The sequence below is a fragment of the Boleophthalmus pectinirostris genome, unplaced genomic scaffold, assembly GCF_026225935.1.
Source record: "Boleophthalmus pectinirostris isolate CB_2022bp ecotype Guang Dong unplaced genomic scaffold, ASM2622593v1 HiC_scaffold_17, whole genome shotgun sequence".
Taxonomy (NCBI): Eukaryota; Metazoa; Chordata; class Actinopteri; order Gobiiformes; family Gobiidae; genus Boleophthalmus; species Boleophthalmus pectinirostris.
The window spans coordinates 36,408,508-36,436,135 of NW_026571115.1; the positions used below are offsets into that span (position 1 = coordinate 36,408,508).

At 43.0% G+C, this 27,628-nt stretch overlaps 2 protein-coding genes and 1 long non-coding RNA gene across 3 annotated transcripts; all 3 read left to right on the plus strand.

Moving 5' to 3' along the window:
• The first annotated feature begins 219 nt into the window (after positions 1-219).
• LOC129408601 (uncharacterized) lies at positions 220-3,248 on the plus strand. Its single transcript, XR_008632031.1, has 3 exons — positions 220-298; positions 1,932-2,015; positions 3,167-3,248. It is a non-coding gene; the product is annotated as an uncharacterized LOC129408601 (long non-coding RNA).
• Positions 3,249-5,280: 2,032 nt separating this feature from the next.
• On the plus strand, positions 5,281-17,200 carry LOC129408755 (glutamine-rich protein 2-like). The gene is made up of 9 exons (XM_055153110.1): positions 5,281-5,314; positions 6,098-6,352; positions 7,265-7,350; positions 10,652-10,774; positions 12,443-12,511; positions 12,637-12,801; positions 14,198-14,317; positions 15,328-15,393; positions 17,101-17,200. The coding sequence occupies exons 1-8, from the start codon at positions 5,281-5,283 to the stop codon at positions 15,361-15,363; spliced, it is 888 nt and encodes a 295-aa protein (XP_055009085.1). The 3' UTR covers positions 15,364-15,393; positions 17,101-17,200.
• Positions 16,146-26,951, plus strand: LOC129408756 (glutamine-rich protein 2-like). The gene is made up of 8 exons (XM_055153111.1): positions 16,146-16,189; positions 17,101-17,202; positions 17,303-17,381; positions 17,502-17,521; positions 18,914-19,076; positions 19,461-19,572; positions 24,061-24,153; positions 26,705-26,951. Exons 1-8 carry the CDS (start codon positions 16,146-16,148, stop codon positions 26,806-26,808), a joined length of 717 nt encoding a protein of 238 aa, XP_055009086.1. The 3' UTR covers positions 26,809-26,951.
• The last annotated feature ends 677 nt before the right edge of the window (positions 26,952-27,628 follow it).

The following is a 27,628-nucleotide window of genomic DNA, read 5'->3' on the forward strand; positions in this document are numbered from 1 at the left end:
AGCGTTGGTGACGACAAACATGTACTGGAGCTGATTCACAGAATACAGAAACAGACAGAGCACCTCCAGGACAACGTGAGGGAACTGCGCCACCAACAGGACAAGGTCAGAACCGCAGACCCTCTCCCTGACTATCAGAGTTAAAACTAAAATGACAAATGTATTTCTTAACTTGAGCGTGTGGATGAAGGTAAACGGAGCTCTGTGTGATGTGTTCCAGGCGTCTGCAGCTCAGGCTCAGTGGGTCACGTCGCTGGAGAGTCACGGCCGAAGAGTCGACGCTCTGGAGGAGGCCGTGGTCGGTGCAGAACACACTTTACACGCTTTACTGACTGCATTTTTACATTCACCTCCATTTATTTCCTGGAGATTTATCCTAACCTTGACCACAGACTCTAAACCAAAACTCTGACCTCAAACTATTTCACTCATATTTGAACTTTGGCCTGATAATAAAGAGTTTACGTCACGAGGACCTGATTTTTGTCTCAGAGAGAGAGAAGGACAGAGACAGAGACAGTAGAGAGAGAGGAAAAAGAGGAGTGAGAAGATGGACAGACAGAGAGAAGGGTGAGAGGGAGGAGAGAGACAGAGAGAGAAGGAGAGAGACAGAGAAGAGAGAAACAGAGTAGAGAGACAGAGAAGAGAGAAACAGAGTAGAGAGACAGAGAGGAGCGAGAAGAGCGAAACAGAGAGTAGAGAGACAGAGTAGAGAGACAGAGAAGAGAGAGAGTAGAGAGACAGAGAAGAGGAGCGAGAAGAGCGAAACAGAGAGTAGAGAGACAGAGTAGAGAGACAGAGAAGAGAGAGAGTAGAGAGACAGAGAAGAGAAGAGAGAAACAGAGAGTAGAGAGAAAGAGGAGTGAGAAGAGAGAGACTGAGAAGAGAGAAACAGAGAGTAGAGAGACAAAAAGAAGAGAAGAGAGAGTAAAGATACAGAAGAGGAGTGAGAAGACAGAAGCAGAGAGTAGAGAGACAAAGAGCACAGAGAGAGAGAAGAGGAGTGAGAAGAGAGAAAAAGAGAGAGTAAGGATACAGAAGAGGAGTGAGAAGAGAGAAACAGAAGAGAGGCGAGAGACAGAGAGAGAAGAGGGAGGGAGAGGAGTGAGAAGAGAGATCGAGCCGGTAGAGAGGCAGCGACAGCAGAGAGAGGAGAAAGAGAAGAGACACAGAGAGGAGAGGGAGAGAGAGGATAGAGACAGAGAGAAGAGGAGTGAGAAGAGAGAGACAAAGAAGAGAGGAGAGAGACAGAGATAAGAGGAGTGAGAAGAGGGAGAGGGAGGTGAGAGACAGAGAGAAGAGGAGTGAGAAGAGAGAGACAAAGAAGAGAGGAGAGAGAGAGAAGAGGGAGGGAGAGGAGAGGGAGGAAAAAGAGGAGTGTGAAGAGAGACATACAGAGAGAAGAGTGAGAGGGAGGAGAGAGTAGAGAGAAGAGGAGTGAGGAGAGATTAGAGAGAGCAGAGAGAAAGGAGTGAGAAGAGAGAAACAGAAGAGGGAGGGAGAGAAGTTAGGAGAGGTCGAGAGAGTAGAGATCGCGACAGCAGAGAGAGAGAGAGAGAGAGGAGTGAGAAGAGAGACGGAGAGAGGAGAAAGAGGAGTGAAGAGAGACAGAGAGAGGAGAAAGAGGAGTGAGAAGAGAGCAGAGAGACAGAGAAGAGGGAACGAGAGGAGTGAGAAAAGAGACAGAGAGAAGAGAGGGAGAGAAAGAGAAGTACTAGAGAGAAAGAGAGAGCAGTGAAAAAGAAGAGATAAGAGACACAACAGAGAGAGAGAAGAGACAGTAGAATTAGAGACAGAGGAGCAAGAGCATAGAACTGTATGACACAGATCAGCCCTGACCTCCTGACCTCCTGGCCTCTCCTGACCTCCTGACCTCCTGACCTCCTGACCTGTGACCTTCAGAGGGACTCAGTGTCTGTGGTTTGTTCCAGAGGCGTCCAGAGGAGGACGAGCGCTACGTGACCTGGGAGGCCATGAAGTCCGCCCTCATCACAGAGAGACAGAACCTACACAAGGTCTCACTTTTCACTTTTCATTTTTAACTCATTTTACAGCTTAAACGATTCATATTCAAACTGTCACCAACATAATATCAACTGTGTAATCACTTTTTCACTTTTTAACAGCTTCGTGATTCTGCTTCTTTAGATTTTCGCTCGTGGTGTTAGTCGGTAGTGCTCCTTTGTGTCCATAAACGTCTTTCACCAAACTTCGATGATTTCAGTGTTTATATTAAAATAACATTTCTTACTTATAGGGCTGGGCGATATGGATCAAAAAATAGATCTCGATATATTTTGCTATATCTCGATATACGATATATATCTCGATATATGTTCAAGAAAAAATAACCCCCTAAAACTGAAAACTACAAAAAGCAAATCTGCCAATTCCACAAGGTCCTTTTTTTTTTTTAATTGAAGTGTAAGAGGTCGGCAGTTCATACAGGAACATTTAAGATTACAAAAAAACCCTAATTACATAAATAATAATTTTATGTAAAATAAAATAAATAAAACATATTTCCTTCTTTTCATTCATAAATAAAACAACTCAACACAAGCTCATCTTTGCATTAACTCTGTTCTCCAGACCAGAACCAGAACCATGAGCTCCTTTAGCAGAAGAAGCTCAGGATGTTCCTTATTTTAACAGATCCATGTTCCTCACCAGCATCAGGAGCTCTGAGAAACGAAACTTAAGCACATGGCTCATTTGCATAAACAGCTCACTTCTCATGCAGCTCAGCTTGTTCAGCTTCTTTCGGGCTAAATTACGCGACTCGGTGGAATATGAGGATGTGCTGCTGATGGTTTTGTCTGTAAATGGTGGAAAAGGTTCGTGGTGCTTGAAGCTTTTCACTGGCACCAAATTTCTGCGTTCACGGCGATAGTGACGAGTGAAGGAGACACGAGCAAACAAAATCAGGGAGGCGGGGGCGAGCGGAGGCGACGAGAGAGAAGATAAACAAGCGAAGCGGCGAAATCTAAATTTAATATAAGCATTATATCGATATATACGATATGTCAGAATTCATATCGAGTTTAAAAACTATCTCGATATATTTAAAATATCGATATATCGCCCACCCCTACTTACTTATCACTAGCAGTGTTTCATTTGTTTAGTTCTCACTGTAAACTGTGATCGTGTGTTTGTTTTCCAGGGCCTCGTTCAGACCACGAAAGATGAAAACGTGACCAAAACTGAACCGAAGACGTCACATGTTCCTCCTCCTCCGTCTAAAACCCAAACCAAAGAGTCCGGGACGGGGACAGAGGCCAAAGACGGTAAACCTCGACTGTCTGTAACAACAGTTTTATGACAAATACCGCGGTCGCCTTTAGGGAGGTGAAGCTGACTGGAGGCACTGCTTTGTCTGACGCTCTGTTTCTCAAGTTAGTTCTGGTTAACGGTTTTCTGTGTGGAAATGTCTGTGTTTTGAAAAGTCTCCTCCAGCTGCATAAATCTGCCCCATCACCAAATCTTCAACCAACAAGCTCCACAAAGGATAAACATTCATCATGAACAATTTATCCACAACGATCAAGAGAAGAAAGAACAAAACTTAAAGGAAACAACGAGCCACATTAGTCACACACTGAACAAAACTAATGTTATGGTCCTAGTAGGGCTGGTATCATTAAGAAGTTGCCGATACGATACATACCTCAATACACAGGCCACGATACGATACATATCTCGATACAGTGCACTTTCGATTTGATACGATATATTTCAAATTGATTCGATACGGTTCAATAAAAAATAAAGTCTAAATCATGGCTGTGACACTTAAAGTGTTTGTTAAACCACTTCTTGTGCAAAGTTCATATGAAACACAAACATTTTAATCATCAAAACAGTAAAAATGTCAAATGTGTTGAATAAATGAGCTTCCTTTTACTCCACAAGCAACAAAACTGTAGCGCTGTAACAAAATAATTTAGTAAAATATACCAAAAAATACTCTTGGTGATATATCGATACAGTAGCCCACGATATCGATACTGTATCATCACATTAAACTATACGATATATCGATATTCCGATATTTTTGCACACCCCTAGATCCTAGAGACGCCTCACATTCGAACTGCACAAATCTATCTCTGCCAAATCTTCATCAAGAAATCGATTTTTAATTTTAATAGTAGAATGAGTCTGAGTGAACAAGTTCCTTCTGTTTTCTTCATGATCATAACAAAAGTTTTGTTCAGTGTGTCACTAATGTGGCTCGTTGTTTCCTTTAAGTTTTGTTCTTTCTTCTCTTGATAGTTGTGGATAAATTGTTCATGAAGAATGTTTATCCTTTGTGGAGCTTGTTGGTTGAAGATTTGGTGATGGGGAAGATTTATGAAGCTGCTGGAGAATATGGCTACGTTCAGACTGCAGGGCTTAATGCTCAATTCAGATTTTTTTGTGAAATCTGATGTTTTTTCAAGGTCGTTCACATTTCCAGTTAAATGCGACTTGTATGCGATCCCCTGTGTGAACATTAAACGGCCCAAAAGTGTCCCGCATGTGACACTGGAGACACGACGACGTCAACCGCAGCGAGCGTCTCTGTGTTTACGGAAGTTGTCCAAACATGGACGCAGCATCGAGCACCTGGAGATTTTAAAGTTCCTCTCGTACCGGAGCCAGAACATGAACAACTTACTTGTTTTAAGGAGGAGATTGAGAAGGAGAAGGACGAGGTTTTTGGCCGTGGTGTTTTGTGGTTCAGTCCGTTGAAAGGAACGTGTGGATGTGGAGACGGAGCCAAGAGTGGTGAGTGGTGATGTGCTTCACTTCAGTGACATGGAGTTCATTAACAATTTTCTCCTACTTCAGCGCAGAATAGTGACGTTGTTGATAACGTGTAGGTGGATGAATGCATTTGGCCGTTCACACTGAAGTCACATGTTAAAGATCAGATATGTATCAGTTTCAGGAGCACAGATCCAAGTGTCCTGGGTCACATTTGAAAAAATCGGATCTGTGTCGTTCAGACTGTCATTAAAAGATCAGATACAGGAACATAGAGACAAAAAATCGGATTTGGGTCACTTCAGGCTGCAGTCTGAACACAGCTCCCGACACACATTTACACACACATTTACACACACATTTAGGCTACGTTCAGACTGCAGGGCTTAATGCTCAATTCCGATTTTTTTGTGAAATCCGATGTTTTTGCGAGGTCGTTCACATTTCCAATTAAATGCGACTTGTCTGTGACTTCAGTGTGAACGGTAAACGGCCCGAAAGTGTCCCGCATGCGCACTGGAGGACACGATGACGTCAACCCCATGCATCAAGCGCAGCAAGCGTGATCTGTGTTTACGGAAGTTGTCCAAATATGGTCGCGAGCATTGAGCACCTGGCGATTTTACAGTTCCGGTTTCCGCCTGCTTCAGCGCAGAATAGTGACGTTTGTCGCTTGTTAATGACGTATAGGTCGGATGGATGCGCTTTGGCCGTTCAGACTGAAGTCGCATGTCAAAAGATCGGATATGTATCAGATTCAGGAGCACATATCCAAGTGGCCTGGGTCACATTTGAAAAATTCGGATCTGTGCTGTTCAGACTGTCATTAAAAGATCAGATACAGGTCACATAGAAGCCAAAAAATCTGATTTGGGTCACTTCAGGCTGCAGTCTGAACGCAGCCTTACACACACATTTACACACACATTTACACACACATTTACACACACATTTACACAGAAAACAATTAACCTGAAGTCCTACAAACCTACAGCAGAACAATTCAGACCACTGTGAAAAAGATTTATAGCGTTACAGTCACGAGTCAGCATTAGCCAACAGTCTTTCAGTCACTTTTATCTTTTTGTAGAAAATCAAACTCCTGAACAGGACGCTTCCGTTGCTCCTAAAAATGTTTAAATCCATTTTGTATTTTTTCTTGATTTTTCAGACAACCTTAAAATTTTTTAACTGTATTTGCTAATGTGTGTATTGTGTCTCCATGGTAACTGCTGAACATTGGCCCTTAGACGTAGCAGTACATGCAGTGACCCCCAGTGTGATGTATCAGTGCACTATATTCCTCTGTATGTTCTCATTTGCTCACTCTGGTTTCCCCTGTCAGCCCCGGGCCCTGGCTCCACCCCAGCTCCTCCCGTGGTCCCTCCCGTGGCCTCTTCCGTGGTCCCTGCCCTGAAGAGCCTGTCGCAGACGGCCTGTGCGAGCTCCTTGCACCAGGAGACGTTGGAGGCGCTCAGAGACATCGGGCGTCTGAAGCAGCGCTGTGACGGTCTGGAGGAGAGACTCTGTGCCCTGGACCTGGAGAGGAGCAGAGAGAGACAAGAGCTGCTGCGCCTGCGAGACCTGCTCCACAACACAGGTACAAGAGACAAGACAGCAGAGCAAAAACTCACTCCACACTGTCCCAGCAGAGCACTCAGAGCTTCAGATCAGTCTGCGCTGACTTTGAGTTAACACAGTTTAGAGTTCCTGCTGTGGAACTCCAGCTCTGAGAATGAGATCATGTGCACTGACGGGCGTGTTGGCGCTAAAAACTCACAAATGTGTCTGTGTGTTAGAGCACGGGTGAGCAATTTTTTTCCATGGGCCACATGAGAAAAAGAAAATATTGTGGAGGCCAAAATGCTGAACTCAATTCTGCATAATATTAATTGTGTTTCTTTAGAAAAAAACAGTAAATATCTTTGTTTTGATGAGCTGCTCAGACTGGGAAGAGTTTATGAGTTTATCTCATGACTAAGCAATGAAAAAGTGAGGTCGCCTTGTAATAAAATGTAATTAAAAAAAACACCTCTAAAATAAAAGCAATGCAGCTTTAGTTCATACATGAGGTAAAATGATAAAATATGGTTATTTTTGTAATTCCGAATGAGCTTAAAGCGGCCAGTCAGAGTCGACCAAAGGGCCCTATGTGCCCTGAGCTGCACAATGCCCAGGTCTGTGTTAAGGCCAAGAGAAAGCTGCTTTACAAAGCTGGTTTCAGATCTTCGCTCATATGAAGCCAACATTTTCTTGAACAGATGAAAGTTGTAATTTTATAAAATACAATTCTATGGAAAAACTGGGAAATACAAATTAGTCCATGATAAAAGTGTGTAACGTACATTTTTTGGGCCTTGATATTATAATATAAATATATTACAGTTTTAGTAACTAGTTTTATTTACTGTATTTGTAACTTGCCCAACACTGCTCGCCCTAAGACTTTAGGCTCTGGCTCCATCTGACACCTGTGAGTTCTTCACCATGAACCCAGTCTTTTGTGATGCAGGTCCTGATGAGGTGTTTGAGGCTATGAAGGAGGAGCTGGATGAACTGAGAGCACTGGTCCGAAACCTCCTGAGCGACAGGGACAAGGTGAGTGAGAGAAAAATAAAAAGGAACAACACTGGTCCTGTGTCACTTCAGGGTAAATCCAGAGGCTCAGTGTGTGGAGCCGTGGAACAGTTCAAGCTCGGACCAGTGCCTGGTGTGGTTCTGTCTGGTGACATCAGGTCAGAGGGGCCCATGGTGCAGACCGGCAGCCTCACCTCTGTCAGTCTGCCCCAGGTCAGCTGTGGCTACAAAACAAGCTCATCATCAGCATTATTTCCACTGGAGCTTTTATTCAAATTTAACCCTGATTTAAAAATGAAGTGCTGTTTTATTTGGACTGTTTGTGAATGTTTGAGGGCTCACAGAGGAAGGGCAGTGCAGAGGAGCAGACAGCAGGGGGCAGCGATAAAGACCAGGAACCAAAACCAGGACTAGACCCAGGACTAGACCCAGGTCTGGAGATGTTCCGGACTGAGGTGGCAGAGATGTGGAGAGAGTTCAACAAGCTCAGGTAACAGGTTCAGAGGAGGGTTCAGAGGAGGGTTCAGAGGAGGGTTCAGAGGAGGGTTCAGAGGAGGGTTCAGAGGAGGGCTGAGCTCGGGCGGGTCCTGTGGGAAGTACATGTGTGTTTCTGTGGAGATTTATTCTGTTGTTCTTCTGTTTGGGTCCGGCCCTGTGTCAGCCCCTCATCTAGTCATCGGTACAGATGTGTGTGTGTGTGGTTCATGTGTGTGTGTGGTCACGTGTGTGTGGTCACGTACGTGTGTGTGTGGTTCAGGGTGCAGGTGCGCTCAGTGCAGCTCAGTCTGAAGGAGCTCAGGGACAGAGTGGAGACTTCACCTGAGAACACAGAACAGAGTCTCCAGGACCAGGTCAGACACAGGGACATACACACACACAGGGACACACACACACAGGGACACACACACACAGGGACACACACACACAGGGACACACACACACACACACACACACAGGGACACACACACACACACACACACACACACACACACACATACACACACACACAGGGACACACACACACACACACACACACACACACAGGGACACACACACAGGGACACACACACACACACACACACAGGGACACACACACACACACACACACAGGGACACACACACAGGGACACACACACACAGGGACACACACACACACACACACACACACACACACAGGGACACACACACAGGGACACACACACACACACACACAGGGACACACACACAGGGACACACACACACACACACAGGGACACACACACACACACACACACACAGGGACACACACACACACACACACACACACACACAGGGACACACACACACACACACACAGGGACACACACACACAGGGACACACACACACACTAACACACACACACAGGGACACACACACAGGGACACACACAGGGACACACACACACACTGACACAGAGACACATACAGGGACACACAGAGGAACAGAGGGACACAGAGACACCCAGCACAGCAAAGCTCACTGGGCCAAGAGACAACCGTGCAACATAATTTATAAACCAAGAAAAAAAAAAAAAGCCTAATAACAACCTGACTGACTCCAGATCGATATGTGTATGACTCTGAGTTGAGTTCTACACATATTTATTCTAGAACAACTCTCGCTGAACGCTATTGCCAAAAGGCAGAGGGCACGGCGAATATTTGAATCTGATCGGTCGAAGCGCCACAGCAGCAGCAAGCAAAATCTTCTTGGCTGTAACATCAGATCTGTTACAGACCAGAGTAGAACAGTCACAGTCAGAATGTTTTTTCTCACTGACAAACAGAGCCAGAGCTGAGCTGAAGCGCGGCTCAGGGTTGGTGAGTTTAGCCCAAGATAGACGTTTGTGTTAAGACTCGTAGAGATGATCTGTGCTCTGCTGTGGTGTCACTGTACGGCTGTAATGTAGCTCCAGTGTAGTTTGTGTTATGAACGAATGTGTGTATGTGTGTTTTCGTGTGTTTGTGTGTGTGTCTGTGTGGTTTTGTGTGTGTGCTCCTCAGCTGGACGATCTGCGAGGGCTCCTGACTCAGACGATGGAGTCTCTGTCCTCTGAGCTCAGGCTACAGGTCGGGCCCGTGAACAGAGTCTCTGAGTCCAGCTTCAACCTCCTGTTCCAGGAACACGAGCAGCTCAAAGACACTGACAACGCTCTGCTCCAACAACAGCCCAGCACAGGAACTGAGACAGGGAGGGACACCCAGGCAAGACAGGGACTGAGACAGGGAGAGACGCTCTGGGGAAGACAGGGACTGAAACAGGGAGAGACGCTCCGGGGAAGACAGGGACTGAGACCTGGAGGGATTCACAGACCTCCATGAAGTTGGCCCCTCATCAAACGCAAACCTACACAAAAACTTTGTCAATCATTTGTGCTTTGTTTGTGCTGCAAAAAAGTTTCGTTTGTGTGATTCTGGTTCTTAAGATATCAGCAGTTTTATTTTCAGCTGATGACGTCATGCAGCTCCTCAAAATGTTAAATAGGTTCAAAACAGGCAGAAAATTATACAAAATGTTTGTGTTTTCGTTTGTGCTATTTTGTGCTGTGACAATTTTCATTTTTTGTGTAATTATATTTCTAAAATTATTCATTATTATTTTTGCGGAAATAATATGACGCCATTTCTGCTTAGCTGACGGCAGCAGCTTCAGCAAAACTCCACAAAACTAGTGAAGATAAACAATCTCAAGCTGTATCAGTCTTTAGTAACTTGCTTTTGATTCATATTTTATATAATTATATATATTCTATATTTTGAGGGGCTGGATCATGTCTTTGGCTGAGAATAAAACTGCTGATATCTTAAACGCACAAACAAACCTTTTTGTAACACAAACGAAGCACAAGCGATTGACTCCATTTTGGGTCTTTTAGAGCATTTTGAAGTTTCCTGGAGGCTGCTGACCCCAATTTGACTTATGAAAGAATTGTTAATATCTCCAAAACTAAAGCAGCACAAACGAAACTTTTTGCAACAGCCAAACGAAGCACTAACGATAGACACAGTTTTTGTGTAGATGTGCGTTTGATGGGGGGCCAACTTCACACAGGTGATCCACAGGCAAGAGACAGGGACTGAGAGAGATGTACTGCAAGTGTTTTAAAATGTTATATAAAGGACATATGCATTTTATACCCAAACAATCTCAACATCCAAGATTGAGGTTAATGGGTAGATGATGCTCACTGTCTCTAAAGTCGTCCCTAAATTGGCCGTATTTCTGTGTGTTGTTAAGTCGGCCATGTTGCTACTGTGGTCTGTGCTCTTGTGTTGTTCACGTGTTGTTTGTGTTGTGCGTCAGAGCGCTCAGCTGGTGAGCGAAGTGCAGAAGGCCATCCTCCTTCTTCAGACCGAGTGTGAGAAACTGCACGAGACCACACAATGTCTGCTCGAAGACAACCAGCAGAAACAGACGCACATCGAGGTAAAACTCTCTCACACACTCACAGACACAACCGGCAGAAACAGACGCACATCGAGGTAAAACTCTCACACACACAGACACACACAACCGGCAGAAACAGACGCACATCGAGGTAAAACTCTCACACACACAGACACACACAACCAGCAGAAACAGACGCACATCGAGGTAAAACTCTCACACACACTCACAGACACAACCGGCAGAAACAGACGCACATCGAGGTAAAACTCTCACACACACACACACAACCAGCAGAAACAGACGCACATCGAGGTAAAACTCTCACACAGACACACACAACCGGCAGAAACAGACGCACATCGAGGTAAAACTCTCACACAGACACACACAACCGGCAGAAACAGACGCACATCGAGGTAAAACTCTCACACACACACAGACACACACAACCGGCAGAAACAGACGCACATCGAGGTAAAACTCTCACACACACTCACAGACACACACAACCGGCAGAAACAGACGCACATCGAGGTAAAACTCTCTCACACACTCACAGACACACACAACCGGCAGAAACAGACGCACATCGAGGTAAAACTCACACACACACACACACAACCAGCAGAAACAGACGCACATCGAGGTAAAACTCTCTCACACACTCACAGACACAACCGGCAGAAACAGACGCACATCGAGGTAAAACTCTCTCACACACACACACACACACACAACCAGCAGAAACAGACGCACATCGAGGTAAAACTCTCACACACACTCACACACACAACCGGCAGAAACAGACGCACATCAAGGTAAAACTCACACACACACTCACAGACACACACAACCGGCAGAAACAGACGCACATCGAGGTAAAACTCACACACACACAGACACACACAACCGGCAGAAACAGACGCACATCGAGGTAAAACTCACACACACACAGACACACACAACCGGCAGAAACAGACGCACATCGAGGTAAAACTCTCTCACACACACACAGACACACACAACCGGCAGAAACAGACGCACATCGAGGTAAAACTCACACACACACACACAACCAGCAGAAACAGACGCACATCGAGGTAAATCTCTCACACACACAGACACACACAACCGGCAGAAACAGACGCACATCGAGGTAAAACTCTCACACACATTCACAGACACACACAACCGGCAGAAACAGACGCACATCGAGGTAAAACTCTCACACACACAGACACACACAACCGGCAGAAACAGACGCACATCGAGGTAAAACTCACACACACACAGACACACACAACCAGCAGAAACAGACGCACATCGAGGTAAAACTCTCACACACACAGACACACACAACCAGCAGAAACAGACGCACATCGAGGTAAAACTCTCACACACACTCACAGACACACACAACCGGCAGAAACAGACGCACATCGAGGTAAAACTCTCACACACACAGACACACACAACCGGCAGAAACAGACGCACATCGAGGTAAAACTCTCACACACACAGACACACACAACCGGCAGAAACAGACGCACATCGAGGTAAAACTCTCACACACTCTCAGTTGCGATTGAGAGAACAAGTGAAGATGTTTCAGCTCGTGTTCTAGAATTTTGTACGACCGCAAAATAAGATGAGTGTTTATTTCTTATTTATATTTTGTAAGTATCATAATTGTGTTGTTTTCAGGAACTGTACAAGATGACAGAGGAGATGGAGGAGAAGAAGGCCGACAAAAACATGGTCGAAACTGAAATCGTAAGTTTAATCATTTCAAATATTCACAGCTTATTATTACTGTGAGGACATTTGAGTTCTTTACAGTTTTCAGCGTGCGGATAAGAGCGCCCCCCTGGTGAATAAAGCGGTGTTGTGTGTTTCAGCGTGCGGATAAGACTGCGTTGGACAGTAAAGTGAGCCGTGTACAGTTCGACTCGGTGACGGAGCAGCTCAGTAACATGTTCAACGAGCTCCTGACCAAAGTGAGCGACCAGGAGCAGGACTGGAGCAAACTCATGGAGAAACTGTCCACAGAGATGGACTGTAAGGTACAGCAAAGTCTCTCTGAACTCTGTGAACCTGTACACATCCACACAGTTTCTCATGGGCTGCGTTCAGACTGCAGCCTGAAGTGACCCAAATCCGATTTTTTGGCTTCTATGTGACCTGTATCCGAACTTTTAATGACAGTCTGAACGACACAGATCCGATTTTTTCAAATGTGACCCAGGACACTTGGATATGTGCTCCTAAAACTGATACATATTTGATCTTTTGACATGTGACTTCAGTCTGAACGGCCAAAGCTCATTCATCCACCTACACGTTATCAACAAGACACAAACGTCACTATTCTGCGCTGAAGTAGGCAAAAACTGTTAATGAACTTCGTGTCACTGAAGTGAAGCACATCACCACTCACCACTCTTGGCTCCGTCTCCACATCCACACGTTCCTTTCAACAGACTGAACCACAAAACACAAAACACCAAAAACCTCGTCCTTCTCCTTCTCAATCTCCTCCTTAAAACAAGTAAGTTGTTCATGTTCTGGCTCCGGTACGAGAGGAACTTTAAAATCTCCAGGTGCTCGATGCTACGTCCATGTTTGGACAACTTCCGTAAACACAGAGACGCTCGCTGCGGTTGACGTCACCGTGTCTCCAGTGTCACATGTGGGACACTTTCGGGCCGTTTAATGTTCACACTGGAGTCACACACAGGTCGCATTTAATTGGAAATGTGAACGACCTCGCAAAAACATCGGATTTCACAAAAAAATCTGAATTGAGCGCTAAGCCCTGCAGTCTGAACGTAGCCATAGTTGAACTCATCATATTAATACTTAACACATATTAAACTTCTAAACAGAACCGTGAACTCTTGTATTGCTCCTGAAAATCTGTTGTTTAAATCAATTTTGTGTCCATTTTGAGTTTTCAGATGCTCATACAACTTTCTCGTCAGTGTTAATGCATGTGCTGAACATTCCACCATAGGCACACATGTAGAACACCCCGAGCATGATATCACTTCTCAGCCTGTCACAATAATTGCAATATCGATTAATCGTTCAGCTATAAAAGTTGGAACAATATATTTTGAGGCTTATTATTTTTCATGTCGACAATTTCTTTACAATTGTGGGAAAAGTTTTGTAATTTTATATGTAACACGAAAAGATTTGAGCTTTGAGCGTTGAAAAAATAAACTTCTATTGCTAATTATTGGTTAATTCTTCAACTTATTTGTTGCAGCTCAAATCCTTTATTTATACTGTATATTTAAAAATGGCTTATTGGAATTATCCTGTAGTAGTTTCAGTATTATTGTTTATTGCAGTACATTTCTGTAGTGATATATCGTGCTTCAAAATGTGTTATCGTGCCAGGTTTAGTCACTGCAGAGTATCAGTAGTGATTGACAGGTCACATGTGTGCTTCAGCTGAACCGCATCGAGCTGGACCCTGTGAAGAAGCAGCTGGAGGCGCGCTGGAAATCCATCCAGGAACGAATGAAGAAGCGAGGGAGCGCCGGAGCAGGACGACGCCGCCGGGATCAGGAAGTACGACTCTGCTAACACCGGAGTTTACACCTCTACAAACATGTTCTGAAGTGTCCCTGTGTGTCAGATGCCCTCCCTCTGTCTCCATGGGGGTTTATTCTGCGTAAAAGCTGCTAGATTAGATACAAACATGTTCTGAAATACATGGGCACAGCAAATTTCTCTGATGTGGCCAAGATTTTAAAACTTATATCAGGTTCTTCATCTTGTGTTCAGAATTGTTATCTATTTAGTAGTTCTGAATTGGTTGTATCATCTTAAAAATTGTCACAGATATTTCTTCCATGACTCAACTAGTCAGAAAATCTTAAATTTCTCTTAAAGAAGAGGTTCTCAAACTGTGGTTGAGGGTCCAAAAAAGAGGCACAGAGTGTTTCAGTGCAGTTTGTTTGGCTTTGTATTAGGTAGATCATTTTGATTTGGTCATTTTGTAAGTAGCTCACATGATGAAAAAGTGTGAACACCCCTGATTTACATTTACCAGAGTTTCTCCCGGCAGCACTTCACTTGTTTTAGATTCAGTGATACAGATTTGCTTGATACTCGAGTCTGTTTATCTCAAACTTAGGATCTATAAACTTATTTCCAGCCCATGAACACTGACCACAGACGGCTTAATCTTGTTTAGAGGTTGTTTATTTTAAGAGAACTTGTCAAGTAAAATGATCTCGCTGCATGGACAGATCATTTCACTACTTTTAACTCATTTTCTGATAGATTTTTTAGACGTTTTTATTATATCTTAAATTTTGGCGGGATTCTTCTTTAGGCTGCTTAAAATGCTTTTATTAATGCCAAATAAAATCTCCAGCACAAATGATGTAAGATAGGCCTTCATTAATCATTCGTATAGTTTATTTTACACTCATATTTAGGACTCTAGTTCAGATTTCAGTCTTGTCTCAGATGATAATACTCAGATGTGTTTAGGAAATGAACATGGATTATAAAATGTGCACAAATATGTTCCTGCTTTTGATTCAGTTTTGTTGTTGTTGTTGTTGTTGCAGGCAGCTAGTGGAGAGGTTCCACTGTTTGTCCTGTGACCGCCCTGTGCTCAAACACACTCCTGGACCGTGAGTCTCACACACACACACACACACACACACAGACTCTGGGAGGGTCCCTGAAATTTACACACTGCAAAAAGTGACTCATATTTCCTTACCTTAAAAAAATTTATTTATTCTACAAAAATTAAGTGACGTAATCCAGAGCTACCGAAAACGTTCATCATATATTTATCATTATAAGTGCTGTATAAGATCAGTTGATAGTTTGCAGTGACTCACTCTGGGGGTGTTCTACGTGTATCCCTATGGTGGAATGTTCAGCAGTTACCATGGTCAAGCAACCAGTAATGCCACTAACGCTCTACTTAATAACGCGTTGCTGTAGTCCGACTACTTTTTCAGCAACAAGTCGTCTAACGCAGTGCTATTTCCAAACCAGTGGTCAGATTTAAGTGACTTATCAAACACACTGTGCGTTACTATTTTTGCGTTTCAGGGCGACGTAGGTTAATTATTTATTTTTATTTTTTGGCAACGTGGGTTATGTGACCCCAAAGTTCGTATAAATCGTCTCTGGTGACACGTTTCCTATGATCTCGTGTCATCTCCGCTCCGACACGAGTCCGATGTAAACAAAGGAGGGAGAGAGGTACGACTTCTGCAGCTGTAAATACAAACATTTTGATTTTATTTCAGCTCAGGATGGCAACATAAAGGTTGGTTGTTCACTCTGTGCTGGCGACACAGTGTTGTCTGCATTCAAGAACACAACATCAAACCTAAAGAAACATCTGGAGACACAGCACGGCACGACCATGTTAACAGAGCAGGTCCCGCCCGGTGCCAAGAAACCAGTAGTGTAAAGTAACTTGTAATCTAACTGTTGGAGCCAGTTTATATTTATTTAAGAAGTTATTCATTTGATACATTTTTCTTTATTATAGAATTTTTTATAGGTCATCCTGATCTCCTCTCCCCTCCCCTCCTCCTGCAATCAGGTATATCTTGCCACCTGTAGGAACAGGGCGGGGAAGGCAGTGCCCCTGGAGAGTGGAGAGGAGAAGATACTATTTTGTGACCACACACATTATATCAAAAGGAAAGTCAACCACGGAGAATATTATCATTACTTTTTGTTCTTTAAACTAAATGGATAAACGGATCTGGATCTCCGCGAGTGCTTATTTTTTTACGTGAGTTACAAACCTCCTCAAACAAAAAGGGCACAACACTAACTTAGATACTTTTTAAAGAAGTACTCAGTAGTCAGATTACTATTTCAAAGTAACTCTGGCAACACTGGAAGCAACGCACTAAACACTGTCATAAAAGAAACTCAAGGAAAAATACAAAATTGATTTAAAGAGCACATTTTCAGGAGCCTGCGATCAGTGCGAGCGTTTATGGTCCTGTTTTTAGGAGTTTGATTTTCAACAAACAGGTGAAAGTGACTCAATGAAAAACGAAGTCAACTCTTTCTGGTCAGATGGTGTAAAAAAATCTGATTAATGTTATCATTAAATTACCGTTAAATACAAAACAAAACATGCATAGATACCTTTTCTTCAGCTGCTGCAGATCCTCCCCCTGTGTGTGTTGTGTGAGTTTTATTTGTGTAGTTTAATCTTTTGAGTGCTTTTGAGTCACGTTGTGTAATGTTGTCATGTTTGTGTAGTTTCATCGTTTGAATCATGTTGTGTAATGTTGTCATGTTTGTGTAGTTTTATCGTATGAATCATGTTGTGTAATGTTGTCATGTTTGCGTTACAGACAGCTGCTGACGCTGCCGACCTCTCCCAGTTTCCAGCCGCACAGATCCCTGAGGCCCTTCACGGTTTACACGCTGGAGCAGATCAGACAGCACTGCAGGAGGTCTGTACGCACCGGCATCTCCAGCAGGGGGCGCTACACGAGCAGAGTAGTGCAGACGTCCTTTTAAGTGTTTTATGATCTGTGTGTGTGTGTGTCTCAGTCTGAGCCCAACCAACCGCTTCATGTACCAACTGTCCAGCATCAGCCGCAAGAGAGAGCAGCTCCAAAAGAGTTACGAGGCCACGTGCAGGCAGACAGACAGGCTCAGAGCCGAGCACCGAGGACAGGGACTGAACCAGGGTCTGAACCAGGGACTGAACCAGGGTCTGAACCAGGGACTCAACCAGGGTCTGAACCAGGGACTCAACCAGAACCAGCCGTGAGTCAGGGAGAGCTCAGGGAGGGGCTTATACGGATGGAGGAAGTATTTTTAGACTTAGACTTAGACAAATTTTATTGATCCACAAGGGAAATTATTTGGACACAGCAGCTCACACATCACAATATAATATAATAACAAAGAGTAAAAAATATAAATGGTAATAATAATAAATTCTAAATAAGTAGCAAAAAAGAGCAAGAGACCGTCGTCAAATAAGACTTAACTATATAAATTATATGTACAAGTCAAAATAAAATAGAAAAATAAGAATCCATAAATAAAATAGGGATGTAACAATGTCCGATTCTCACGGTACGATCTTAATCCAAAGAATTAAGAGTTTATCATTTCTTCATGCTGTCTGGTCTGCAGAGGATCATGGTCTATGTCTGTTTTTTTAGCTGCTGCAACAAAACAAACCACTTAAGCAAAGGAGTTTGTAATTCAGTGTATTGTGATGGCCCCATATTATTGTGGGACTTTTGATATGATATCACGATATTTAAGATTAAGTTTTAAGTTACATCCCTAATTAGAACCACTCCTGCCCTCTCTCTCTCTCTTTCTCTCCCTCTTTCTGTCTCTCTACAGTTATTGTGTGGTGGAGGTTGGGTGATGAGATTGAGAGATGAGAGATGAGATTGGCTGAAATTGGGGACGGAGGAAGCTCAGAATTGTTGATACACAATTCACAATACACAAAAATCATGTTAACTAATAAAAACATTGAGTTTTAATAAATTATTTTGTTTACACACAAAACGTAAGAAAGAATAAAAATGTAAACGACAGTTCAGGGTCTTGAACCTGGAGCGTCCACAATAAGAGACGAGCAACTTAACATAGTGAGTTAAACAACATAATTTAGGGGAACATTAATTGTGACACTGCCTCACCTGCCTCCGCTGACCGCACGTCACTGGTACTTCACCTCACTGTCTCCCCTTTGCTCTCCACTTGGCTCCAAAGGCGATGTCTGCTGCGTTCTGTTTGGCCGCGCCTTCAGTCCGACACTCTTCCCTGTTATAACATAGGAAGCGACCAAGGCAAATGTTCAACTTTGCAAACAGAGCGTCTAGAAGCCATCACGGGCTGTGTGCAGTCGACTCAACCTTTCTACTAACAGTTTTTAATGTTTATCAGAAAATAACTACTCAGTATTGTGTTTGAGTGTCATTTTTGGGACATATAGGGCCGAATTCGGGATTTGGGACAACAGCTTAGATTTCGGGACTGTCACAAATTTTTCAGGACGTCTGGTCATCGTAGGTGGAAGTGGCAGACTACAGCCTGTACTCAGTCTCTCTCTCTGTCTCTCCATCTGTAGTGATCATGGTCTCTCTTTCGGTCCGTAGTGATCTGGTGGGGTCTCTCTGTCTCTCTGTGCAGTGATCGTGTGGTGGAGGTGGCAGACTACAGCCTGTACTCGGTCTCTCGTAGCTGCGGAGGGAGCCACACGGTGACTTCCTTTAACCAGAGGCAGCGCAGCTCCGTGCAGCACAGCTCTCAGCAGAGCCGCCTGCTGGCCCAGCTCGACGACACCCTCGGACAGGTGCGACACGCTGACCGTTACCATGACGATAAACTAAAACTGTTATTATCACCAAGGATCTGGATAGAACTTGTCCAGCTTTGGTCCCGGTTTAGTCGTGATGAAGACGTGGGTCGGTCCTGTTCTAGTCCTTGTTTTGTCCAGATTGTGTTCAGATTTAGGTCTGGGTTTAGTCCCGATATTCACAATATTATAGAATCCCTTTGGTTTAACACTAAAATGGAGGAAAGATTAGAATTTTATGGTGGAATTTCCAGTATTCCAATTCCACAGAAGTGTAATTCTCCCTCTGTAACGGTCAGATGCAGATTTATTCACCTGTTTTATGGTTCATAACATCAGAAATGATCTAAATGAGCCCTGTGCTGCTGTGTGTGTTTTCAGTCCGAGGAGGTGGACATTGTGGGACTGGACGGTCACATTTACAAAGGACGCCTGAACGCATCGCCGAGCAAAAACGCGGAAACCAAACTCCCGACCATCGCCTCCAGAGACGGTAAATAAGACCGTCCCTCAAACCTGCAATAAACCCAGAGTGAATAAATATAACTAAAGCTTTACTGTGGTTTGTTTACGACTTAAAAGGGCCGATATTACGCCTTTTATGATCTATGTTCTATTGTCGTTTCCTCATCACAAACAGACCTGGAGTTTTGTTTCATTCACACACGTTTAACACACAAACCCTGCGCGTTTAGGCTCAGTTCTCCACACATTTTCACTACAATCATTTGGATAATTCCAGCCCTGGAGTTGCCAATCTCTACTGAACTGAAGGTAAAAGGAGAGGTTCACTTAAAAACTACCTCTTTATGATTGATTGATTAATTTATTTCGGTCACAGTCATATTTAACTTACACAGACCGAAAAGGCGGAGGCTGAAGCATGAGCTTGTTGTGGAAAAAATGATGTATCTCTTTATAATAAATAATTTATCCATTTGCGAAGCCCGATGAGTTTTTGGAATATGGACCAGTATGTCCCTAAAGTTACAAAGCACCAAGTTTATAAAGCCAAACTGAGAAGGTGACGACTCCTACTGAGGTGTGGCCCGATGTTTTTTTTAATCTGATTTGTTCCATATTCACACATTTGTCACTTTCTAACAAGATCAGCGAGCAAAAGGGACCAGAACGTATTAACAGTAGTATTATTTCTAACACTGTCTTTAACGACCAAACCAAATGAGTTTTAGTTACGAGACCAAATGTGTTTCTACAGTGCAGCCGCGGGGTCTTAAAAGTCTTAAAAAGGTCTTAAATTTCATGTTCCTAAATCAAGGCATTAAAAAGTCTTAAATTATGTTGTCCAAGTCTTACTTTTTTCACAAAGGTCTTAAATTTCAGCCCTTTTTTTTTTTGTTTTTTTTGTTTACTCAACCCGGGCTGCAGTGTTAAATGGAGGGAGGAGAAAAAAAAACCAACGTGAAATCATGTATCGTGAATGAACGTCTAACAATCAGTAGAGCGGAGGAAGACGTTGGATGGATCATGGCTCTTAGATTATAAATATAGTAGTTGGTTGGTCATTATTAGAATTAGACCTGGTGTGTTTTTTGCTCGCATAATGGGTACGATGTTGGTCTTAAAGGTTTGTATGGAGGATTTTTTTTGGTTTCAAATTGTCAGTGATAGATTATAGAGATGCAGTAGCCTTGTAATTATGATGACCAAAAAAAAGAGAATAAAAATTCATCAACTCTGGACGTGGTGGGGCTAAACATTTGCCAATAGATAACGACACTGCCTCGTTATCTGTGAGCTGACAGGCTGTCAATCAAACTCCCTACGTTTCTAGTGTAACTGACTTGCCTGCGCCGCCGGTACGTGGTTTACGTACGACTGTCACACAGTCCACAGACGCAAGACGCACAGACGCTGTTTACTCCACCAACGCAATAGTTCTTAGCGGACTTTTTTTTGACCTATATCTTCCTCGCAGTTCGCACAAAGTTTGTTGCAATGGCGACAAGAATCCAGGAGCAGTTCGCCGCAAAAGAAAGTCCGTTTTTGAGGTCGCTGAAAGAAGAAGACAAGGGGAAAAGCAGCGAAGCCAAACTAAGGTGATTCTTGAAGATTCATTCCAGCGATGGCGCGACTGAAGCAGACGAAGGGTCTAAAGACTGAACCACTGGTCCACAAATTACTCCTGGACAGGAAACTTCTGCTTATTATGAAAACGTACTTTATTTCCAAGAGCGAGACAAACGTTTTTCAGGACACGAAAGCGATATCCTATGTCTGAAAACGTAATTTTCAAGGCAAAGAAAGAGTCCACTTGCTGCTGCGTGTTGTAGCTAGTTCATTCGCACGGAATCTCCGCGCAACCTTCTCTGCTCCCCTTTCCTGCTCCTGTCCCCGCTGCCCATTCCGCTCTTCCCCCTGCTCCTCACTTCTCCGGGTACGGAATCTCCGTGCACCGCTCCCCTCTCCTCTCCTCTCTCCTCTCTCCCTGCTCCCTGCTCCGCTCTTCCCCCGCTCCTCACTTCTCCGTCTTGCCTAACCAACACTGTAGTTAGTTGTTTACAAGTCATGTGCAGTTCACCGGCTGTAAACAAACCTGTTTCTGGCGTAAGGAGGAGGAGGGAGGAGGCGTTTCTACGTAGGAGCTGTAGGGGAGGGGGGGTGGTTTCACACATGCGCAACATTTGAAAAAGGACAAAGAGTCGCTGGATTTCTCGTTCCTTGGAAAATCCTCTATACAACCTTTAATTTTCACTTAAGTGATCTAAATCTCTTAAATTTGGGGTAGTCAAACCTGGGGATAGCCTGATTCTAAAAGATAAACTGATCACTATTTCTCAGGTAGAAATCACATTAATTTACACAAAGACAAATTGAGGGAAATCTTTCCACAGTATAAATTTCCATCACAAGCTCATTCTGTTCTGTGTTCATCCTTTATTCCTTAGATCAGATTCATAAACACAGCGAGAAGAAACAAACAAATCAGTAACAGTACAGCACAAACTAAGCCTCAAAATTCATGTATCTGCCCACAGTTAAACATTTAAACTTCTTTTTTCAAGTGGAACAGAGTTTTGCACAGTTTTAGATCTTCTGTACAGTTGTTCCAGAGCTCCACGCATTTAACAAATAAACTAAATTTCATAATATTTCTTCTGAATTTTTCTTTTATACCAGTAAACGTGGACATACCTCTGAGCTCATACCGGCTATTTCGGATTTTAAACATCGTCTGTAATGATTTTTTTGACAGCAGATTGTAGTTTACGTTGAAATTTTACGGTCTAGTCGACGTTTACACTTTGAAAATCATGTTCGGAGTTTGAAGGTTTATAAATAACACATTGGTTGGTTCATTATAAATTGATAATGTGATTGTTCTTATTGCCTTTTTTTGCAAAGTAAAGATTGGATTTGTATTAGTCCTAAAGGTATTGCCCCAAATCTAAATACAGTAGGTTCTGTAGGGCATTACCAGCGAGTTATATATAATAAAAAGACCATTTTTATTTAGGATATAATCACAGGGAAGAACAGAGCATTTTAAGCTTTGCAGATGTAGACTAAGTTACTCAAACATGTGTGAATGAAACTAAAACACAACTCCAGAAACCGTGTTCCATTTGTTCATTTGTTTTTCAATATAAAACCAAAAATAAGAAAATGAAAAAAACAACTATTTTCTTCATTATTTGTCTCCAAAACCAAAATGAAGAAACAAATAATGATTTGTTTTGGTTTTGTGTTTAAATGAAGAATGGAAAAAACGAATAATGGAGGTTTTCCGTTTCTGTGACTTAAACTGCAATGCCGGACTGAACCAGGACTAAACCAGGACTGAACCAGAACTAAACCAGGACTAAACAGGGACTGAACCAGGACTGAACCAGGACTAAACCAGGACTAAACCAGGACTGAACCAGGATTAAACCAAGACTAAACCAAGACTAAACCGGGACTGAACCAGGACTGAACCAGGACTAAACCAGGACTGAACCAGAACTAAACCAGGACTAAACAGGGACTGAACCAGGACTGAACCAGGACTAAACCAGGACTGAACCAGGATTAAACCAAGACTAAACCAGGACTAAACCAGGACTGAACCAGGACTGAACCAGACTAAACCAGGACTGAACCAGACTAAACCAGGACTAAACTAGGACTGAACCAGGACTGAACCAGGACTAAACCAGGACTGAACCAGGATTAAACCAAGACTAAACCAAGACTAAACCGGGACTGAACCAGGACTGAACCAGGACTAAACCAGGAGTGAACCAGGACTGAACCAGGACTAAACCAGGACTGAACCAGGACTAAACCAGGACTAAACCAGGACTAAACCAGGATTAAACAAAGACAAAACCAGGACTAAACTGGTCTCCTGTCCTGGTTTGATCCCGGTCTCAGTCCCCATCTCAGTCCTGGTCCTGGTCTGGTCCCAGTCTCAGTCCTGGTTTAGTCCTGGTTTAGTCCTGGTTCAGTCCGGCATCTCAGTTTAAGTCACGGAAACGGAAAACGGCCATTATCTGTTTTTTTTCCATTTTTCATTTAAACACAAAATTGAAAATTTAAAAAAAAAAAATCATTATCTGTTTTTTCATTTTGATTTTGGAGACACATAATGAAGAAAATCGTTGTTTTTTTCATTTTCTTATTTTTGGTTTAATTTTGAAAAACGCATGAACGAGCGACACGCTGATTCTCCAGGTCTGTTTTTGAGCAGGAAACACTTTTATAACGTGACTTAAAACTCACAAGAATCCATTTTGTGTAATTCAGGCGCTTTAAAACGAGAGTAAAGATTGTTATTGCCAAGTTTAAAGTTTAAAATGAAGCAAATGGATAAGTGCAGAGGAGGAGGCGGCAGAGGATTTAGAGGGTTAGAGCTGTAGAAGACTGAGGACACCAGTGAGGGGACAGCCCACAGGAGGAGCACCAGGTCAAACACACATTCTGGGTGGACTCTGTGTGTGTCTCTGTCCCTCTGGTGAACACACTTTTGTCTCCTCAGGATCCTCCAGGAGCAGGAGCCGACCCCGGAGCTCCCCTTCCCCCAGAGACAGTGCGCCGAGCTCGGGTCTGCGGCGCCCCAGCCCCCCCTCAGGTACAAACACAGACACACACACACACACACACACACGAGGTTAAAGGTCCAGTGTTACACAAAAATGACTCTTTTGAACTTTAAGCCATGTTACAATGCTGAATTATTTGTCTGTCAACATCTCCAAAGCTCAAAACGCTCTGATCCACTTTGTGATGTCATGAAGAAGTACTTTAAGAGCTGCTCAATTATGGAAAAAATCATTATCGCGATTATTTTGGACAATATTGAAATCACAATTATTCAAACGATAATTGTTTAATGCGTTTATTCAGCATTTCTCTGTCTCAAAAAACAAACAAACTCTTTGTTATTGAGAATTTACGCAAAATTGAAAATAAATATCGGCTCCAAATCTGAACCTTAGAGCAGTTTTGTTAAGTATAAAACATAAAATGAATAAAATAAACTTTGAACATGAAATAAGGCAGGCATGTCCAAAGTACGGCCCGTGGGCCAAATGCGGCCCTCGGACAAATTTTTCTTGGCCCTCAGACTTCCAGGAGACTTGGCCCAAATGACCTTACATCAATTAAAAATAAAAATTTTCCTGCAAGTTTTTAAAAATCTACTTTGATAAAGCTAATATTGAATATTTAGTGCGTGTTTGGTTTTAATAATCTTAGCATGAATAAAGACTGACGGCTCATTCTAATGTGTTAAACATGCAAGTATTTCAATTATTCGCTGTACTGAGCACCAGTCTGTGGCCCTCGATTGGCCCTCTGCTTGGTCTGTGTTTAGACATGTGGCCCTTGATGAAAAAAGTTTGGACACCCCTGAAATAAGGCATAAAAAACATAAATATCTCCAAAATAAACTCTATATCCAGCTGTTCTACAATCTCTATATTTTAAAAATAAATTAAATGTACTTATTTATATTAAAAATATCCCAAAATAAACTTTGTTAAGCTTTACGGCGCACTCACACTGGGACTTTAGAACCGTACCGTGCCTGTCGCTGTTCAGCTGCGCTCAAACTGGACAAACGTACCTAATTTTACGGGTTCTTGAGCACGATTCTAAAGTTCTGGTATGAGTGCCCCCTAAATCGTTTCAACTCGATTATATGAATTTGGAGAAATTCATTCATTCACTAAATTCATTGAAAGTTTTGGAAAAGTCATGGAATTTTAGTATCTCTTTCACGTAACTCCAGCGTTTTGTTAAGTTCTCATGAGTCTGTTCTGACCATTTCTGAATGTCTGCGTCTTTTGTTTAAAAGAGACAATAAATGCACTGACAGAATTTTGAATGTTAAAAACTATAATCCCAAACCATAAGGTGAGTGGAAAGATTTAACAGTCCTCAAAGTCTGATCAATTCTACACATTTAGGTCTTGGAAAATTCACGTTAGGTCATGAAAAAGTCATGGAAAAGTTATGAAATTTTGTCAGTGAAAAAAAGTGGGAACCCTGTCAGTAGATTAGAAATTCCTGGGCTGGAATTAACCAGATGATTGTAGTGAAGGTGTGTGGAGTAGGGCTGTACAAAAATATCGATATATCGTATCGTTTAATGTGATGATACAGTATCAATATCGTGGGCTGCTGTATCGATATATTGAGTATTTTTTGGTCCATTTTACTAAATTATTTTGTTACAGCTGCAGTTTTGATGTTTCAGTCCAATAATTTATGTTATTAGGTTCTTTTTTCAGACGAAGAGTTTGTTTTCAGACAGTTTCAGTTGAGTCTCGTGATGTTGCTGTGACGTGTCGCTCAGCTGATTTAAACAAGTTTTGACGTTGTCTTTTTACCGGTGGAGGCAGAATGACAGCGTCGGGTACGAAAACAAACTCTTAGTCTGAAAAAAGAACCTAATATCATAGTTTTGTTGTTTGTTTAGAGGAAAGAAACTCATTTATGCGACACATTTGATATTTTCACTGTTTTGAGGACTAAAATGTTTGTGTTTCATATGAACTTTGCACAGGAAAAAGACTTTTAGTACCACAGACATGATTTAAACTTTATTTTTTATTTGAAATATATCGTATCGAACTGAGAGCTCACTGTATCGAGGTTTGTATCTTATCGGCAACTTCTTAATGATCCCCAGCCCTGGTGTGGGGTTTAAAAACACAGTGGAGTATTTACCACATGACATCACAAGGTGGAAGCGTTTTCATTGTTTTCAGTTTGAGAAAAGAAGGCTTTGTGTCCTAACTAAATAAACTAAATAAAAACAAACGTAACACAGTGTGGGGCCTTTGTGCTGCTCTTACGTCCTCAAGACACATCTGCTCTTTTCAATAGAATATTTGTTTTGAATTTGTTTTGTTTATTACCATGGCAACGGCGCTACATTTTCATCTCTCCAAATCCATTCCTAGATGCTGAATCACACCGAGCATGTTTTGGGTGCACAGAACAGGGAAATCTGAGAAATGAACCTGTAAATTTCTTGCCGTGAGAAATGAAAAGTATAAAAAAAATCAGACATTTTTAAATTACAATTCTGCATCTTCTTGTCTCGTCTTGTCTCTCTCTCTCTCCCTTAAATCCCTGCTTCATGCTTCCTCTCTCCTCTTCCCCTTTCTGTCCAGGATGTTGTAGTTCTGGTCGGGACTGGCCGGTGTCTCCTCTGGGCTGCGCCTCTCAGAGCTCCCTCGTCCCGATGTCGGTGAACGCAGCCGAGAGCTCCACGTAAAACTCCACGAAAAACTCCACGAAAAACTCCACGAAAAACTCCACGAAAAACTCCACGAAAAACTCCACGAAAAACTCCACGAAAAACTCCACGAAAAACTCCACGAAAAACTCAGAAACCCAGAAACACACACAGTGAAATCAAGTGACGAATTTACCCAGTGAAAGGTAAAAGATGAGGAGTTTGAGACAGGTTTGAGCGCTTTAATTCCAGAGCGGATAATCTGTGTGTCATTCGTTTTTCAATATAAAACCAAAAATAAGAAAACGAAAAAACAACAATTTTCGTCATTATTTGTCTCCAAAACCAAAATGAAAAAACAGATAAAGATTCGTTTTTTCAGTTTTCGATTTTGTGTTTAAATGAAAAATGGAAAAAGCAGATAACGACCGTTTCCTGTTTACGTGACTCCCGTGACTACGATGCCGGACTGACCCAGGACTGATCCAGGTCTGGGACCAGAGTGGAACCAGACCGGGACTGAGATCAGAACTGAGACCGGGACCAGAGCGGGACCAGAGCAGACTCCGAGCTTTGACTCTGAGCCTCAGCTTCGAGCTCCGACCCTGCCGTGGGCTCTGAGCGCCGGTCTGATCCTGGTCTGGTCCCGGTCTCAGTCTCGCTCTGGTCCCGATCTCAGACCCGCTCTGGTCCGGTCTGGTCCCGGTCTGGTCTCCGGTCTGGTCTCGGTCTGGTCTCGGTCGTCTCGGTCTGGTCTCGTCTGGTCTCGGTCTGGTCTCGGTCTGGTCTCGGTCGGTCCCGGTCTCAGTCCCGTCTCAGTCCCGGTCTCAGTCCGGTCTCAGTCCCGGTCTGGTTCGAC

Coding starts and splice junctions, on each gene's coding strand:
- LOC129408756 (XM_055153111.1), top strand. CDS start 16,146: ATGTTAACAGAGCAGGTCCCGCCCGGTGCCAAGAAACCAGTAGT. Junction 16,190..17,100: donor GGTGCCAAGAAACCAGTAGT/GTAAAGTAACTT, acceptor TTTGCGTTACAG/ACAGCTGCTGACGCTGCCGA. Junction 19,573..24,060: donor GACCATCGCCTCCAGAGACG/GTAAATAAGACC, acceptor TTGTCTCCTCAG/GATCCTCCAGGAGCAGGAGC.
- LOC129408755 (XM_055153110.1), top strand. CDS start 5,281: ATGACGTCAACCCCATGCATCAAGCGCAGCAAGC. Junction 5,315..6,097: donor ATGCATCAAGCGCAGCAAGC/GTGATCTGTGTT, acceptor TTCCCCTGTCAG/CCCCGGGCCCTGGCTCCACC. Junction 14,318..15,327: donor GACGCCGCCGGGATCAGGAA/GTACGACTCTGC, acceptor TTGTTGTTGCAG/GCAGCTAGTGGAGAGGTTCC.